This window comes from Lagopus leucura, unplaced genomic scaffold (assembly GCF_019238085.1).
Source record: "Lagopus leucura isolate 7727_CA_CO unplaced genomic scaffold, USGS_WTPT01 Super-Scaffold_100002, whole genome shotgun sequence".
NCBI lineage: Eukaryota > Metazoa > Chordata > Aves > Galliformes > Phasianidae > Lagopus > Lagopus leucura.
This window is the reverse complement of record NW_024962263.1, coordinates 53,642,932-53,662,729: the sequence shown is the minus strand read 5'-3', so window position 1 is coordinate 53,662,729 and position 19,798 is coordinate 53,642,932. Positions and strand designations below refer to the sequence as shown.

Below are 19,798 nucleotides of genomic sequence, written 5' to 3'. Positions count from 1 at the left end.
ATGGCAGTTCTGCTTCGGAGGGATGGGTCCGTCAAGTTTTGGGGTGGATGCGCTCATAATTTAAGGGAAAGCTTTAGAAACACAGCAGTATACAAAGTGTTTGGATTTATGGGGAGAGGAATGGTGGGCTGTGCCTGTATGGGAACAGCAGGAGTTATTTTCTGTGGAACTGTCATAAAAATTCTGGGAAATATAAAATGGGATTTATTTTATGTCTGAAGGCAAGATGTAGAGTTGAACAGTTATATCACTTCTATTGTGAAATAAAGCAGTTAGCCTTGACGGAATAGAAAGTAGGAGCCTGAAAAAAAAAACAAAAAAAAAAAAAGCAGTTATCAAGAAGTTCTGTCCAGAGGAGTTTCAAACTGCTTAGTGCTGCTCTTCCCACTGTGCTCTGCTAAGCCTGCAGACAAGAGCAAAGCGCTGGGCAGCAAGACCAAAATTATCCATTATTCAGTTGAGGCTGGAAGCCAACTGTGAGGTTTTAATTTTGCTGCCGCAGGTCTCTTGTGGCAGTTTCATTGTTGCTTTTCTGTTCCCTGGAATTATTGTGTTAGCTGATATGTCTGTTCTTATTGACAAATGCTCCTTCAGTATGAGCTGAGGATCTGAGTGACTTACACTATATGGGTATGTTATTGGAAGGGTAGCTCCCTTTAAGAAAGAAGATGTTACTTCTGTCTCCCAATGACATCATTTGCAATCTCATATTGTAGATAGGGTTATTACTCTGGAATTTGGTATGCTTTATAGGCGGAGCCAAAACAAACATCTTGCACGACAACACAGATGATGTTTTCTGAAAGAGCAATGGAATTATTCAGATCAGTAACATTTCATATCCATCCTTAGTTGAGATGAGAAAAAAAATGGTTCCTTGACTTAAGGAAAGTTCATTCAGAAGATGTTATGCCCATTTGTTAGGCTTTTATGGCGTGCTCAGTATTAAAGAATATGGGAGCTGCTCTTGGCTCAGATTTTAGAAGAGCAGAAGAGGAATTTCTCCCTAAAATTCTGAGCAAAACAGCAGTTACGAGCAATTTTGGTAACTCTCACATTGTCCTGCTGTGCATAATCAAGTGGGTCTTTAGGAAATGATTTGTAACAGGCACTTGGATAGATGTGTAATAATTTCTCTGTACATTGACTGATAAAAAGGATGCTGCAAAGTTGTGTTGGTCTCAGCAAGGGGCTGGTGAGAGCTATCCAGCAGGACATGGCAAATATCCATGTCCTACCTATCCTGCAGTGGTCTTTTTTTACACTGGCAGTACAGAGAGATGCATTTAGCGTGTTGGACTCAAACTCACATCATATGGTTGAAACCCTGGTCAGGGTTCATTCTTTCCTTATGAAATGTTGGAGGCAGTGTACAGCTTAAGTATGGGACCTAGAACTGAAACTCAATTGAGTGTCCTAGCTACAAGGAAAAGTCATGAAGTCATGCTCCTTGTTGTTTTTTGTTTTGTTTTTCTTTGTTAATAATTTATGCTTTTTCTGCTCTGGCAAACTGGAATGATGTAGAATTGGCTTGTGAGCTGCCAGCCACTTCCCACCCGGGTGTGAAGTTAACTGCGTGTGGCAAAATACTTCCATGTATCCTCAGTAAAATTTGTACTGGCATTAGTAATGTACTTTAATAATCTGTTCCCATGAGTGGCTTTGCTTGTGCCAATGCTTCTTCTGTCATCCTGTCAGCAGGGGGCTGGCTGCTCCTGCTGGGCACTGAGCTGGGGGTGCCCACACTGGGGTGCAGTGAGAGGTGAAGGGTGCTGGGAAGTGACTTCTGTCTCTGTGCAGGTGTGTGGCTTATGGTGACCCTTCTACAAGCCCTCAGCAAGACCTGTACAAGAGTAAAACCTCTCATTTCCCCAGAAAGTGTAGGTGCATTTGTTTAAAAGGTTGCTTTTTTTCCAGTCTTCTGGATTTCCCTGATGTTTCCAGAGTTATTGAGAATGAGTATGGTGAGGCCAGAGTGATTTTCAGTTTGGCTTTCTGTTTTATTTCCTTTATTCACTTATTTACTGATTTTGAAGCATGTTAGCTACAAGAAGACACCTGAATGTGTTAAATGTTAATTTTAGTGTTTTAGCAGATTATACAATCTCTCAATCCCTAGGTTCCAGTCAGTGCTTAGAATATTCTAATTAATATCTATATCACACAGCTATTATAATTATCAGTATATTTACTACATGCTTAGAAATTTTGTGTGTGATTTTTTTTTTAAAGAAATTCTAAGTTTAGCTACTGGCTGTAGTTGCTCCCAGTCTGAAGACTCCATAACAATGTGGAATCCATTCCCTTCCTTCCTCACCCAGCACTGCAGGCTGAATGAATTACTGGCAGTAGTGTTCACAGCCTCTGGTTGAGTAGCTTGGGGCAAGCCCTCAGCTTTGCCTTTTCCTAAGGCCTTGCAGCAGAGCATACTTCACAGGCAGGGAGGATTTGTAGTCCTTATTGTGTGTCAGCAACTTAAACCAATTAGTATATCCTTGCTATAGAGTAGCACCACTATATCAGCCTTATCCTTCTTAAGCACCTTCTAAGCAGGGTTTTTAATATCCAAACCATTCAGACTACTCCTTTTATTTCTTTCATTTTACCAATAGAGTTTCTCACTGGTGAGAGTTTCTAAATCTTGTTATATTTTATCCAGGCACCTATCACCAGTATATAAACAATTCCATACCAATTTGGTGTTGCTCTTTGCCAGTTTGGTTTCATTTGTGACATGCAGAGCATGATACAAAACAGTGCTTGCTTCCTCTGTGCTCCTAGCTTAATGTCCTTGCAGCTACTGCAGTTGATTTCTTTGGCTTGGTAGCAGCCATGTCCTGAGGAGCCGAGCCAGTGTTCGTGGTACTGAGGCTGTGCTTTACACCAGTCCACTCTAGTATTTTACCCAGGGCTTCCAAGAAAGAAAAGAGTCAGTGCATCTCCTATAAGTATTCAGCTGAAGACACGACGTCAGAGCTAAGTCTAGGCTTGCTGTACTCTTATGATCTTGGCACTGACTGTAGCAACTGTAATTTGTTTCTTGTTGGTACTTGTTCTGGTGTTGGGCCAGAAGAATTTGCTTGTTAAACAAGCAGTCACCTGATTGAGGCTGAATTCAGTTATGGATCATTGACTTTGTGATGTTTAAATCTCTGGCTAATGCTTAAGACGCTTAAAACAAGCAAGAGATGCTGTGATGCTGTTGCACTCCAGAAAGACTGTTACCTGCTGTAATGCAACTGGAGTCAAGTGCAGGAACAGACCAATTAAGAGCTGTGTTTGAGGCCATGGAGCTTTTGCCAGGCCTGGTAAGTCTGAAAGAAGGGTGTATTGGCATTGTTGTGTGGATGGGAAAGAGCAGCAAAGAGCTTCTTTTCATAGTGCTGCCAGCAATTAGCAAATGCTGCCCCAGACTCCTCTAGCTCTGCAGAAGGAGCCAGCTGTTCAGGCTTTTCCTAATGGCAAAATTGTCTTGAAGGTCTGCTGGGAAGAAAGGTGTTCCTAAGGTACACCCCTTACTTGCCTTGTTCTGGCTGCACTCTGGACTCCAGCCCTTGTACTCAGAATCCTGTTGTCTAGCAGTGTAGGAAAGACACTTAAGTACATATGATAATCTCATCATCCTTTACAGGCAACAGTGGTAGCAATTACCAGCAGTTATCTTAACATGACAGAGAGAGGAAACACGTTTGACTCTGAGATATGACAAAAAAGCTATCAGATATATCTATGGTAAAAATTTTCTTTTAAATTGAGAAGCTTGCATGATCAATTAGATTGTTATTATTTTTTTTTCTCTTTCATGCAGGACATGATAGATAGAAGAGAATCCTGCACCAGGACAGATGCCTATGACCTACCTAAGCTACTTTGCTTATGTGCTGGAAGAATGGATTGCAGTGGAGTACTTGAAGAAATATTTTTTCCACATAGTCATCATATCAGTGACGATTAGTGCAATATTAGTTTTTTTTATAGTTCCTTTAACAATCCTCTTTTTCATTTACCTTACTAACGTGTTGCTTATAATATATCAGAGGAATGGCGAGGTAAAAGCAGATCCCTTGAGTGATGTTTGGGATAGTGCAAGGAAAACTGTGGCAAGCTTCTGGGATATATATGCAAGAATATGGCATGGTAAGTATGACATGACTTAACTGGAGCTTTGAATTACAGTCAGTAGTAAGCACGCCTAAGTTTTAATTTTAATCTTCCAAATGTATGCAAGTGATTATGTGTGTGTGTGTATATATATATATGTATATATATATATATATATGTGTGTATATATATGAAGCTGCACTTTTGTTTGGCATCTAACCAAAATTTCTCCCTCAAAGACTGCAATTTAGAGTATTTAGAATATAAGGGAGCAATGAGATTATGTACAGGATACATTTTTCTAGGTGAATAGGCAGATGCACTTCTTTTTATATGGTATCAGAATGAAGTACTGTATTAATGTTAGTTTTACTGAATTAAGGGCAAGGGAGATACAAAAGCAGAAATAAAATTATGTAGCTTGTTACAAACAGCTACAAAACAAAACAGCTTTCAGGGATTGAAAACAAAATAATTCACTGGAAATGCAATTGCTGTATTTTTGGCTGAGGAAAACTTACTGTGTTGTGATAATATAATTTCAAGAACTGTACGGAAAAAGAAAAAATAAGATGCCACGTTTAAGTTTGTACTGTAGAAGAACTTAAAAGTAACATGGTTTTTAGTTTAATTATGCTTAACCTTCAGACATTTTTTCACCACACCTTAGCCCCTAGGGAAATCCTCAGCCAGAAGCTCGACACTTGTTCTTTGCACAGATGTAGTTTAAGTCTATTAGCAAGACTTAACTTGCTGCCCTAAGGATAAAGAATAATAGGTTGTTATCAGTTACTTGCTGCTCTTACTTTACTCTTAATCTTTAAATATCCTGCAACTTAGAACTTCCTTAACCTATTTTTAGAACTCTGCCTGCACTGTCCTTGTCTTTTCCTCCCCAGATGGCTTGTTTATGGAGCTGTATCAGGGATGGAGATAAAGGCAGGCCAGGTGAAATAAAGTTTTTATTTAGTAGAAGCTGTGGCTTTTGCAAGCCTCCTATTTTGGTTCCACCAAAAGCCTAGATCAAATATAGGAAAAACCAGGAAAGAAATTCATAGAAGTCCATGTCTATGAGGAAGTTCCCTTCCCCCATGAAGGAATGGTTTTAACTCTCATGGAGCGAGTTTGTATTTTGTGGATTCTTTTCTGGACATAATACAAAGTTGCCATAGTTTATGTACTTATCTAAAATCAGAATGAAAAGTTCCCCAGCCTTTCAGTACTAAATGCAGCCTATAAATAGGAGGGGAGTCAACTCTTTGGAAGGATTGATAAGAGCAGGACAAGGGGAAATGGTTTTAAGTTGAAGGAGGGAAGGTTTAGGTTGGATGTCACGGGGAAGTTCTTTAAAGAGAGAGAGGTGAGGTGCAGGAACAGGCTGCCCAGAGAGGTTGTGGATGCCCCGTCCCTGGAGGTGTTCAAGGCCAGGTTGGATGGGGCCCTGGGCAGCCTGGTCTGGTATTACATGGGGAGATTGGTGGCCCTGCATGTGGCAGGGGGGTTGGAGAGTCATGATCCTTGAATTCCCTTTCAACCCTGGCCATTCTGTGTGTGTGTGTGTGTGTGTGTGTGTGCGCGCGCGCACGTCCCCTTCTTCTCCCAAACTTTTCATTCTGTCTGACACAAAATAGAGATTTGTATTTCCATATTTCAGGAAAGCCTCATAGTTGTTTGCTTCCCCTTCTGATGAAGCTGTTTCATACTTGTACAGTACTGTGGGTTTTTGCTGGTTTGTTTTTTTCACAGTAGCCTGAAGAAAGTTCCCAACGGGCAAAATTTTGCAGTGATGTGATTAAGCTCATGTGGGAAAAGGCCTGTTTCAAGTCTGATCTGAGGATTAAGTTGTTCAATAAAGTAAACCACTAAGTAGCATAATTTGTGGTGTTTGAGGGGCTTTCTCTTTGCTGTTAATCATAAGTTCCATACAGAACTTAACTCTTTTCAAGCTAATGCACAGGTGTTTACAACTATCTGGAAGTCAATTAATAAAGGACAGTAAAAAGTTTGCTTTAAACTGCCAAGCTATCATTGTTGGTGCACTGCTTTATATCCCAAACAGGTTATGAACTTCACGGTGTAGAAAACCTACCAGAAGGACCAGGCATTGTTGTTTATTACCATGGAGCTATTCCGATAGACTACCTCTACTTTTTATCTAGGCTATTTCTCTGGAAGAAGAGACTTTGTCTGTCTGTAGCTGATCATTTTGTCTTTCGTTTACCAGGTAAGAGCGTGTTCCCTTGTATAGGCATCCTGAATGCACTCAAGCTGTTGCTGATCTTGGCGAAAATAACATTTACTACAATTGGAAGGCTTTTAAGAGGATATCAGAAATAAGATGAAGGTTACCAGATTGCTGCAAAAGAGATCTCTTTTTCAAGAGATAAGTGACAGAGTAGTGTTTCAAATTGAAGAGTAAAATATTTTTGTTATAAATACATAGTAAACTTAAACAAACAGAAAACACCACCAACAACCAGAAAGCCCACAAATAATAGGAGGCAGGACTCTCTTTTTGCTGCATTAGTAGAAAATGTAGTTGAAGGTAATAGACTGAATAAAACTGCTTTTCATGCAGCCTCTCTTGTGCTACTAATCTGCTTTTTAGCAGAAAAATTGCATTTTGTAGATCCATTCTTTGAAGAATGCTCATGAGGATATGCTGTGCCAAACTCTCCAAAAGGCTTCTGATCAGGTCCTTCGTAAAAGTCTGTTAGATAATTACACTGTTACAGGAGAAGTCTTGTGAATTAGTAACTGGTTAAAAAGCGGGAAAGAAAGGGTAGAAATAAACAGTTCATTTACATTACAGGGAAGTAGTAGTTATTGGCATATCAATGAAAACCTGTGCTGGCACCTATATTGTTTGGCATGCTCATAATCTAGATCTGAAGTGAGGTAACAAAACTTTTTCCTGGTTGTTTTTTTCAAAGCAGTAAAAATTCACATTACAGTTATCTAACCATAATGAATCGCTAACATTAAATGATAGATGAAACAATATTAAATGTAATGCGCTGCAGGGAAAAAACAACAACAACTTTAAATAGGCAAATAATAAACAGATAATTAGGCTTTAAATTCTGTAGATGACTTTAGGAAAATACGTCAGCTCAACTCTCAGCAATTACTGAGAAGCAAGCAGAATTTAAGGATTATCATGGAAAGAGAAGAAACAAAAACCTGCATGAAGGTGCTCATAATGCACATGGTATCCAAACTTGAGTGCTGAGTGGAATTCTGTTCTCCAGATGTAAGTAAAGGTACAAAGTAATTAATACACACACACACACAAACCAAAAAACCAAACCAAAACAAAACAAAAAAACAAACAACAAAACAAAAAAAACCAAAAAACATGGATGATCAGAGGCCTGGAATGGCTTCTTCTGAGGAGCCAGGTAAAAGGAACAGGAACAGAAGTCTTACATCACTAAGGAATATAAAAATGGCTGTCAGGTGAAGTTCCTGGGGACTGGAAAAAGGGAAATGTTGCTCCCATTTACAAGAAAGGGAGAAAGGGAGAGCCGGGGAACTACAGGCCAGTGAGCCTCATCTCTGTGCCTGGAAGATCATGGAACAGATCCTCCAGGAAGACATGTTAAGGCACATGAGGGACAAGGGGGTTATCTGAGAAAGACAGCATGGCTTCACCAAGGGAAGGTCATGCTGACCAATCTGGTGGCCTTCTATGATGGAATGATGGCATTGGTGGACAAAGGGAAGGCAACCGATGTCATTTACCTGGACTTGAGCAAGGCCTTTGACATGGTCCCCCACCACATCCTTATCTCCAAATTGAAGTGAGAAGGATTTGAAGGGTGGACTATTTGGTGTGTAAGGAATTGGCAGGAAGGTTGTGGTTTGATATAGCAGTTGGCAACCCTGCCTGTGGCAGGGAGGTTGGAACTTGATGATCCTTGAGGTCCCTTCCAACCCAAGGCATTCTATGGTTCAGTGCTTTTCCATCTATGTTTTGGGCAAATCCCAGAGAAGCAACTCATTTAATGGTTTGTACAGTGTTGAGACTACCGTGTTAAATCGGTACAGCAGCCCAACTTAACCACAGAATACTCAATTTAACAGTTTAAAAATCAGTGTTTAAAATGTTAAAAATTACGTCTTAAAAGAACTCTAAAAATACATGCTTGTTAAGTATTTGTATAGCAAGCCATATCCTACTGAAAAAGAAAATTTACATGTATTCTGTATTAAAATCTATTTTAAAAGAACTGGCAAGAATAGATACTTTCAGATTTCTAGCTGTGCTGCACAAATATCAGTTGTGTGACTGCTGTTTTGATAATTATGAAAATAGTGTGTGTAAGCTTTGACTTACTGAGGTGCACTTGATAAGTCGGTTCATCTTTATAAGATGTGAGCAAAAACACTGCCAACCAATATTCAGTCTGTATGTATTTTATTTACTTGGTACACCTTTAATCTACGTTCATGAGCATTAGATTTTAATTTGGCTGTAATCTTGTTCTTACATGCTGCTTATTTATTGCAGGGCTCAAATTATTACTGGAAGTGACTGGTGTTATGCCAGGTACAAGGGAGGAGTGTCTCAGTGCACTGAAGAATGGACACTTGGTGTCTATTTCACCAGGTGGAGTTAGAGAAGCCCTATTCAGTGATGAAAGTTACCAACTCATGTGGGGAAATCGAAAAGGCTTTGCTCAGGTTGCTCTAGATGCGAAAGTGGTGAGTATTATATGTATATTTCATTTCTTGTATTGACTGTATTTCAGAAATCTACACTGTGGTCTTTCACAATACTGATGTAATGCATTCATGTTATCCTTTTTTTTTTTTTTTTTTTTTTTTTCCTGAGGGGGATCCAGGATTTTGTTCTTACCATTTATCTTTTCTTCATGTTTGTGAAAGATTGTATCAACTTGCATAAGATGATGCATCTGCATTAGCACTCGAGTTTGACTTGAGTGAAACAGTTTTTTCATCTTCCTCACTCATTATGCTTTCATTTGCACCATGGAATGATGTCTGAATACATGAGCTGCATTCCTTTTGGCAGAAACTTAAACAAAAATTGGAATCTAATATCCTCCAACTTTGCATGGGCATTCAGTCAATGGTACCAGATAAGAATTAGTTCCAAGTAAATGCAGGGCACTGAAATGTATTCAGTGTTGATGTCAGATCCCCAGAGTCAGCTGTTTTCCTTCAGAAGAGTGTTCCTGTTAGTTCCCACTGTGCTAAAGTACACATGGCCACAATTTCAGTTATATTGTCCATATGAATGATGGCCTTCCAATACGAACTTCCACCACTGTGTCTGATATCTTCCACAAAACTTGAATTTCTTACCACCATTTTCTTTTTCTTTTTGCATAGCTGTATCTATTTTTTTTTATCCCATTTGTTGCTTCTCATACTCTTAGTTGCTTTTGCCAAAACACACTGGGTTGCGAAATGTGTCCTTTTGTGTAATATTTCTTCACTGCTCTATCTGCCTTTGAAATCTTGTGGGAAGAAAACTAAACACTAGAATAAATTTAGAGAAATTTAATTGCTCAGTGGAAAAAGGTATTTTTAGCCCAGGACTCATACCTCTTTGTTGTATGGCCTTTTGAAAGTCACACTTTTGTGTTTCTGTTTCCTCTCTCTTTTTCCCAAAAAGTGTGGGCTTTTAAATGCTAGCCAAAATACTCCATGTATTGTAGGGTCTCGTACATCACCACTGGTAAGAAAATATCAGAATCTGGATAGGATAAACTCAATCAAAGTCATGTTAGCATTCCTTTACAGTATCTCTTCTCATGTATTAAGTTAATAATATACTTGAAAAGTCAGAGAGTTGTAAGTTTAACAACTTAAAGTGATTTCCAATCACTTGTTTTCATATCTGTCTTTCAAACTTCCCCAAACATTAGAACAATGTTTTGCCAGATATTTTCACTTCACTTGCAACCTTATAGTGTTACTCTAACATGTAATATCGACATCTTTCAAATAAAAATTGAATTAAAAAATAATATTGTGTGACCTTTATCGAAAACTTCACAGACATCCTTGCTGTGAATCCTCGTAATCTTTTCACTTTTCTATAATTCAAAAGTAGGGAGAGCTGAATAGTGAGCGGTAGCTAATATTCAAAAGCACCATCTGTTGACAGGTGTTTTTTCTTCTGAGTTAGTAAATTGGGTCTCCCTTGAAGATAAAGTTGTGGACTGCTTTTCGGTATTGTGAGCATCACTGCAATTAACTTGCAGGCTCCATTGAATTTTCGGCATCTTTGCTATTTCTCTGGAAGCCTTTGACCAGAATTAACTGAGATGGGGGGGGGGGGGAAGTTGAGTGCTAGGCACTTAATAATGTTGCCCACTCTACTGCTCATACATACCATTTCTCATATAAAGTTAGGTCAGCATTAATAACTGGACTCTGTCTTTTGACAAATTTTGACTTTGATTGCTCCTGTTTATACTTGCTATGTCCTTTTCAATACTGGTCAAACCAGTCTCAGACTTTGACTCAAGGTTGTGGATAAACTCATCTGAACTGACAGAACTTGCTCTGTAAGGTAGCAATTCATGTGCTTTGCTAATACTTACTCAGATCCTGGATAAAGGCAAGAGAAGACTGGTAGCACTTTGTTTTAAATTTATTCATCATACAGTATAGCCATCAGCCAAAGAAACACATTTTACTGTACCTGTTATGACTACATGGCAGTTCCAAATCTGCCACAGGTGACTTTAATGGGGATTTCAAGACTGAAATAACTCTATCTATCTGAATAGACATTGTCGTTCCTCGTATAATGTTACAGAAGTCCAACAGTTCTTGCACTGAAAAACTTGAAGAAATGTAGTTTTATCCTCTGTTCTTGCTTGCAGAATCCCACATTCTGTTTCTACTTCATCTTGTATAACTACTCTTGAGTGGGCACTGGGAATAGTGTTACTATTTAATGTAATGTTATGAATCAAGGAACCTCCTGGACCTGGATCTGTGTCAATTTCATTTAGGTAGGCCAGTGACCTGACCTTCAGAAACATCCTCTATCTATGCCTGGAGTTTGACAGGCTAATGGAGACAAGTCATTTCTGAAGATTGCTACATCACTTTATCTATGTTTGTTTGCATCTTTTACCTAACTAGATACACAGGTGCTGCAGTTTTTAAATTTCTTATAAAAAGTAGTGCTTCAGACATTTTTCTTTCTTTTCTGTAATTTAAAATATACACATATGAAGATCAAGAATGTTAGAATAATGGTGCCAGTCACTTTGGTTGGAGGCTGCAAAGATGCAGCAATGTCCTGAGACTGGTGATGGTAGGCTATAATATCCTGAGCAAAAACTGGGAGATCAATTGCAACCAGGTATTAAGAAGGGAGGGAATCAACAGTCAGGTGAGGAAGTGGTAGACAGCCTTAGTAAGCACAGGGTCAAAGGTGAGGTGGAGAATGGGGATGTTGTGTGTCTTCACTTCGGTAGGGCTTTTGACTGTGTTTGCCACAACCTTCTTGTAGACAGGCTGACAAAATCTGGGATAAGCAGGCAGTAAGATGGATTAAGAAGTGGCTGAACTGCTGGGCTGAGAGGGTGGTGATCCACAGCACAAAGTAAAAGTAAAGCTGGAATCCTTTGTTAATTATCTGAATGATGGGATAGAATGTACCCTCAGCAAATTTGATAATAGTAAAAAAAAAAAAAAAAAAAAAAAAAAAAAAAAAGGGGAGAGAGAGAAAAATGGCCAAAACACCAGAGGGTTGTGTTGCCATTCAGAGAACCTGGAGCAGAGAGTAGTCAGAAATTCTACTTTTCTGAAAGAGTGGTCAAGCACTGGAATGATCTCCAGAGCTTCCTCCTAACTTCAACTATCCTGCAGTTCTGTGATTTTATTTATTTATTTATTTGAGTTGGCTGGGTATGATCCAACTCAGTTTCAACATAGTGAATCTAAATCTATGGATTATGATTTTTCACTCAGAGAGTGGTGACGCACTGAAACAGGTTGCGTTGTAGATGCCTCATCCCTGGAGGCATTCAAGGCCAGGCTGGATGGCTCTGGGCAGCCTGGTTGAGTGGCTGGTGACCCTGCATGTCGCGGGGGGGGGGGGGGGGGGGGGGGGCGGGGGGGGGCACCACCCGCGCACCCCCCGCGCCCCCCCGCCCCCCCCCCCCCCCTTAAACTAGGTGATCACTGTGCTCCTTTTTGACCCAGGCCATTCTATGATGACTGTAGTGTCTCAGCCAATCAGACCTAAGGCTCTGGTTGTGTTGCTTTACAGCCACAAACATATATATATATATATATATTATGTACAGCTTTTTATCAGCCTAGGGACCAAGTGCTGCTACTTTCTCTTTAACTCATCAAATGATCGCTGTAGGCAAGTACGTTTTGCTGGCTAGATAGTGAAAAGATTATTCTCTTGCACTCTTCCTAAGAAATTCAAAAGCTTTATGTATGTTCAATATTTTTGCAATGTGAAGGGTTGTTTTTTTTTTATTAAATGGTCATCACTGCTGTTCTGTGGTAGTGATTCCTAACAATATGATGGTGTTCTGTGCTTCCTTTCTTGAAAAGTAATTTCAACATGTTCAAAATACAGTTCCATGAAATGTAAAGGGACAATACAGGTGAAAAAATCTTTGTATGTACTGATCCCATTACTGTTATTTTGTCTGCAAAATATAAAATCTCATTGCAGACTGTAAGATATGACTTTCAAGTTCAGCTATCTCATGTGTCTTTCTTTTTAGCTACAATAATGAAGTGAATTTGCTTTCTTATTCTGTAATTGCCGAAGGACGTGCACTTCAGAGGGAGTCTAGTACAGGTCAGTGAGGAGATACAGTTACCTTATTTGTCCAAGGAATTTGCTGAAGTTTCTTCCAATGGCCTTATTATCTAAATATTATTTTAGTGACACCTTTCCTTGAGAAATACATTACTTTGAGGTGAGCCAAATGTGAATGTCTACTTGCTTTCTGCAGGACTTCATGAACTGATTGCTTTTCTATTCACAGCATACATGCTTAACATTAGACAGATAAATTGTAAAAACTTTATTTTTTGATTCTGTAAACAATACTGCAATAAATGCATAACATAAATGTAATTTCTCATAGAATTCCAGTTAAGTTTTAGAATGTACTTTCAAAGGGAAGGATATAAATCTTTCATACATTATCACTTATTTTCCTCACAAGTGGTGACTTCAAAACAGCAATGTTTGTGGGAGCTGAGAAATACGATTCAGTTTCTATATTGGAGTTTATTTGATTCACTAACTTGCTGACTTTTACTCAAATAACAGGATGTTTAGGTATTTCACTGTCCATTTAAGCTTTTACTGTAATATCAGTTAACATATATTACTCAAGATAAGCTGTGTATAACTGCATTTCAGAGGCACAGGAAGAAAAACCAGACCTAATCAGGATGCAAGTCCGTATTGAAAAAACCAACAAGGTGGACTAACAATAACTTTGAGAAAACAGAACCAGCAGCTTTTGACATGGCTAAGAGGTCACCAAATAACCACTAGGCCATCTCTGTCTGCCTGCCCCTTATACCTTGCTAAAAACAGCTATTGAAGTTCTGTATCTTTTTATCGGCACAATCACAGCAGGACTAATGCATTCAGAAAAACAGAAGTTGCTCTTCTAATTTTCTGTTTTGCTATGAGAGAGTTTAAGCAGTCGTCACCCTTTAAAACACCAGAGATTAAAAATATGATTCTGATCTTGCGTTACTCGAATAATCCTTGAATCAAACCTAAGGATTTGATCATCTGCCTGCTTACAGATAAGTACCATATTGCATCACACTATGGCGAAACCAGGGCACTTGACTCTCACAGCCAAGTGTCCCAAAAGGGCATTGCATCTTATGTTGCGTGTGTGCAACTCTTTCTGAAAAGTTTCATTGGTACAGTCTTTAGTTAGGATTCCTGATGTCCAGGATAGGCTTTCAAAATGAGACCTGGGACACAAAACTCAAAATCAATTGCTGATAAAGGCACTTCATGCCAGTGTAAAGAAGCTTGCTGATTTATCATCTTGCTTAGGCAAAACAGAAGTTTAAGCCTTTGTTACAATCACCAAAGAAGATGGGAAGACCATTCAGTAAACTATTGGCTACTGGGATATGATGCACTGTCTCTCCCTTCGTGACTTCCTAAGAAAAGTATTTAGCGTGTGTCTACGTCTCAAACTGAAAAATTAATATATATAAATGATCAGAATTTTGGAACTTCTTGATCTTAAGATAAGCTCTAAATATAATGAATTACCATTGCAAGACACACTGCAACCTTCAGGGTATTGATAACAAAATTTCACGTTTTCTACCTGACCAACCAAAATGATCATCTTTTGTATTCAAGTAATTTTCTTCGCCGTATTAACAGACACTAAAATATAGATTCAAATGTCTAATAACATTCTGACCTTTTTGTTTTTCATGGTTCCGTAGCCTATCATTCCAATGTATACTCAAAATGTCCGGGAGGGATACAGGATGTTTAAAGAACGAAGTAAGAACTTTAAAATATACTTCAAACATTTGGAATGTTTCATCCACTTTCCTCCTAGACTTTGCTTTTCAGACTTCTGCTTCCTTTAGATTCTTTAACATGCTCATTGCAGGTCACAGGTATCTCAAATATTAACTGATTGTGTTGAGCGATTTCATTCTCTGATGCAGTCTTATTTCAGTGATCTATTAATTCTATCAAGCTTTCCGTTGATGAACAGCTGCCTAAATCCTGTCATTTGTTCTTGATTGCCAAGTGAAGTGTGCATTTTTAAGGAATCTTCAAAATCCATCAGATTTCAAGCTTGCATTATGTTGTCTATGTCTATAACTCACTTTTTCCTTCTCTCCAGGATTTTTCAGACAACTGTATGAAAGTACTCGATTGCCATTCACTCCTCCATATGGAGGACTTCCAGTTAAATTTCGCACATACATAGGGGAGCCAATACCTTATGATCCGAATATAACTACAGATGAATTGGTTGAAAAGGTAAGTTAGCTCTCCTTGCAATCATAGGTAGGGTTTGCTCCTAGCAGTTTAGGAGGCTGCATGCAAAACTCGTACTAAGACTTTATTTATGCTTATTCTTGGCTTTTAGAAGAATGCTATTATGTTTACCTGTATAAGTGAAATTTAAAGTTCCCATGGAACTTGACTCGCTTATCTCAGTCAGGTCTAGTTGACCTCTGTCTGATGTTGCCTTGGAAAGAGCCAGGAAAAGTTTAGTTACCTTTTACTTATATTAGCATGACACACTGCCATCGCTCTGCAGTAGATCACTGTAGTATTTGGCTCTCTTGAGTTTAAATAGTTAAGAAAAACAAGGAGAGATTATTTTCTATCTGTAGCAGAAATACATAATTTGCATTATCTATGAATTTATGCATTCTCATCACAAATTTGCATTTGAACCTTATGTAAATTTTAACAGTGTTTAGTTAGTGTCTTACTGCGTGTATGCTGAATATGATAAACTTACAGAAGAATTCATGTTGGGAAGGATGTATGGAGTTCCCAAGCCTGTTTTCAACACTGCCAGCTATGAAATCAGACTAGGTTAGTGAGCCTGGAAGTTGCATAAGTTTAATATCCGTATGTGTAGAGGCTACTTGAACTTAGTAACTCTCAGGTTTCATATGTCTCAGCAATTTGAGCCTAACCAAACTGCAATCAATGTTTTTATTCCTTTCATTTCAAAATAAACCATTGTTAGGATAGCTAACTAATATAAAAGACAACTTTTTTTCTTAAATTAGATCTATGTGTGAATTTCCCAATACCTCTTAAAACTGACAAGAAGCCAGTGATTGTACTGTTCTATATCAGTGGGTATGTAAAGGTCAACTTTCTCCTCTCTTTTCAGACAAAGACTGCAGTCCAGGCTCTAATAAAGAAGCATCAAACAATTCCAGGCAGCATATGGAAGGCTTTATTGGACAGATTTGATAAGCATTGTAAAACTGATTAGAATACTTAAGTTTATTTTACTGTTTTTACAGCATGCAGTAAAAGACAATGTCCTACATCAGCGATGACTAATTGATGTTTAACCAGTTTAATTTCCAAGCTTCTATAATCAACAGAAGAAAACAAAGAACCTCTTGAAGATTTCCCCTGTTTAAGCTCTCTTGCTCTTTGAGAATATTCTTGAAGTCAGGAAGAGTGGGCCGTTCAATTAGAAAACTAACATATAATGGGCAATGCAAGTACAAAATTTCCCAAACGGAGATCATGCAGCCAGTTTGTGACAGGTTCCTAAAACAAATATTTACATGCATCCAATGGGCTCAAAAGGTTCGCCTGGTTCTGTGGGTTTTAAGAGTTTTGTTTTTAAGCCAGGTATTAGACTTATACAACACAGCAGCTTAATGGCTGTGTTCTTAAAGGTAAGAATCCTGCATCCAACATTTTGCTCTGATGGAGAGAAGTCTTCTATCCCCTTGGTACAGTGAAGGGAGAGATCCCCTCCCTTTTTAGAAGATGAAAAAATCTGGCTTACTCTGGAGAAGAAATTAACAGTGACAGAAATTCCTGATTCACATTCTAACTACAGTTTGATGAAAAAATTAAAGTTTTATACTCTCAAATTGGGAAAAAAGAGCTTCAATTAAGTGTAGTGCTATGCAAATACATGTAGTAGTACTTTCAAGTCTGTGTTGGTACATTCATGCACTATTGCACCATGCAGTACGGATACAGTGCTGCTTGGAAAGTGGATGTGCCAGCAGTGTCATTTTCCTAATAGAGCTTTCAGAATACTGAATCTTGTTGTAAAACAGAATGTGTTTTTACAAGCTAGGGGATGTTACTATTGTTGGGAGTGGGAGAGCTTTGTGCAATTCATTAAAATTAATTCATTAAAAGCAACAAAGTCTGTTAACTTTGGACATGAAGGAAGGTTATTTTTTGTGCCTCAGTATTTTTTTCTTGTGCTTTTAATACCTACATAATCTTTTCCCTCAACATCCTAAAATTTTATATAGCATCTAAGAAAATGCCTACTGTCACTAGAAATCTAAATGTACTCTTTGGATTAAAATAAACTTCTCCTCTTCCTGTATTCCTTCTCCATAAATATTTCTTGCACATCAGAAGAAGGGAGCAGAATGGACAGATGAGTATACCTTGGAGAATTTTTTTCCCTTAAGAAAAAAGAAAATAATCTTGTCCTGAAAAAAACTCAGATCTGTTCAAAGACAAGAATGTTTACTTGAACAGCTTAACTATAATTGCAGTACGCAAGCAGAAGGATTTTTCTCTCAGCAGAGACAAAACTCGAGCAAATTGAGATGCTGACTAGTATGCCTGGACATGAATAGGAATTCAGACCATTAAGTCTCATGTAACTTACACCAACAATGTAAGCTAAAATTCCAAGCCTCAGCTTAACGTAAATGAGAAAAGCAACTAAAAGAAAGGGCAAATACTAAAATGAATACAGATGATGAAGCAATAGTAATGAGGAGTAAGTGGATCTGAAAGCATTCCTTGTGTCACAGAAACTTCGCAGAAGGATGAGACAGCATCATTCTCTGACTGTCATATTCCATTCTCCAAGCACGTTAGCACAATCAGTTGATACACTTCCGTCACCTGTATTTTGGATGTTATACAACCTTTCAGACTCCACATGCACGGGTACCTGACAGTGCTGCAACTTGGAATAAAGCACTACTAGTCTTGGAGAGAGGATATGTGATCCAAAACAGCGGTTATCTTTCAAAGAAGGGATTTGAGCCTGGATCTTCTATATCAGACAGCTCTTAACAGTTTGTTCAGAAAGTTCAAGGCTTTTCTGGGCCTCTTCATCTTATAACTGCATCCCAATATTATTTGCGTCTGATCTGAAGTGTCTGAAACTGAATTTCTATAGGTTTTCTTCTAACACAATTGTCTTGAGAGTATTTACTGGGTTCTCAAGGTGATGGACATGACAAATATGTCATTTAGAGATGTAATTTGTTTTGAATAAAGAATAAGACACTGATTTTTCTCATATGAAAAAAGAATTTAAACCATTTTTCCTCAGAAATATGTTAGAATACCTCACAGTATAGAATTCTAATATAGAACTGCACTAATGCAGAAACTAGAACTTGAAGCTGATATTATAGGAACTAGCAGAAAGAGGAGCTTCTTTTCATACAATTTAATTGCCTATCAAATTACTTCCCTACAATGCAAATTACCTTGTCTGTAATACATTAAAAAGAAAAACAGTAAATGCAGGTGACCTCTGCTTGCCTTAAAACCTAAGACATATTTATAACACGTTTGCTATAGTTTGCTTAATAAACCATGCAAGGAAATCCTGTTTGTTAACATTTTGTGCTCAGTCTACAAGATGCTACACTGGGGACAAACACAATACTGAAACCCTGAAAAAAAAAATTTGACAATAAAGTTACAAAAATGCACAACTGCAGAACCCCAGCTCAGAATTCCAATAAATTACATATATGTAAAAGGCAGTCAAAAAAGCATGACAAAAATCTGCAGTTTGCAGCCAAATGATATTACCTAAGGTTGATGCCAAACAGTGCAGTTTTGAAAATTATTAAATTTCAGTCCAGCTGGTACAGTAGCTAAATGAGCATGTATGTCTGGAACCAAGCCTGGTGTAACTTCAATATCCCCTTATTTGTTAGATTTATTTGTGTTTTTGTCTTTTTTTTTAAACATGCAAGTTAGATCCAGAAATCATATCCAAGGCTGCAAGACACTGAGGTCTTTGTTAACGATGCTGAAAACATCATGTCCAAAATGCAGAGTTTCAGGAATACTAAATTCAGTCAGATACTGCACAGAGTGACTTTAGAAGCAGAGTATCAGAACTAAAGCTGCTTGACTCCAGCTATGCTTAAAGCCAAAGCTATGTCATGGATATACGGTTGGACTGCACTATGTAAGACTATGGTTTGAATTCCTACTCCTGTCCTGGCATATTACGTAGCAGGCATACATTAAATATATATATATATATTTTTTTCTCCTGGTTCATTTTGGACATTACAATGGGTACCTGTGGGGACTTCTTTGCTTTTGGGTAGTTGACCCCAAGGGACCATGAAGGCTGTGTCATCTGAAGGAGTTTTCATAGAGAAACACTGTCTCCAAGTGTTGGTGGGAGAGGCAGCTCTGCATCTCGAGCACTGCATCCAGGCCTGGAGCTCCCAGCATAAGAAAGATGTGGAGCTGTTGCAGCAGGTCCACAGGAGGGCCATGAAGATGATCAGAGGGCTGGAGCACCTCTCCTATGAAGACAGGCTGAGGGATCTGGGCTTGTTCAGTCTGGAGAAGGCTCCAGAGAGATCTCATTGTGACCTTCCAGTATTGAGGGGAGTTTATGAACAGGAGAGAAGCCGACAGAAGCCAAGGTACTGCGGTGTAATGAAGGAAACATCACAAACTTAAGACAATGACAGTGACGCCACAGAGGACTCAATTTTGCAAACCGCAATGAGACACGAAGCCGCACAGCAGGTCGCCGGAGGTCCAGTTCATCCCTCTGGCTTACAAAGCTCAGAAGCAAAGACACAAAGCGAGGCGCCACAGCTCGGCGTCAGCGCAGCACCGCAACCACAGCCACGCGCTCGGCGCACACGCGACGCAGGTCCGATAACCCAGCCGGGCTGGAGATCACGGCGCCCCCTGGCGGTGGCGGTGGCCTCCCCGCCG

At 38.8% G+C, this 19,798-nt stretch overlaps 1 protein-coding gene across 1 annotated transcript; it reads left to right on the top strand.

The window, feature by feature from the left end:
- Positions 1-3,843: 3,843 nt before the first annotated feature.
- LOC122179074 (transmembrane protein 68-like) lies at positions 3,844-17,064 on the top strand. Its single transcript, XM_042869717.1, has 6 exons — positions 3,844-4,137; positions 6,161-6,325; positions 8,615-8,808; positions 14,557-14,617; positions 14,970-15,109; positions 15,984-17,064. The coding sequence occupies exons 1-6, from the start codon at positions 3,846-3,848 to the stop codon at positions 16,086-16,088; spliced, it is 957 nt and encodes a 318-aa protein (XP_042725651.1). The 5' UTR covers positions 3,844-3,845; the 3' UTR covers positions 16,089-17,064.
- The last annotated feature ends 2,734 nt before the right edge of the window (positions 17,065-19,798 follow it).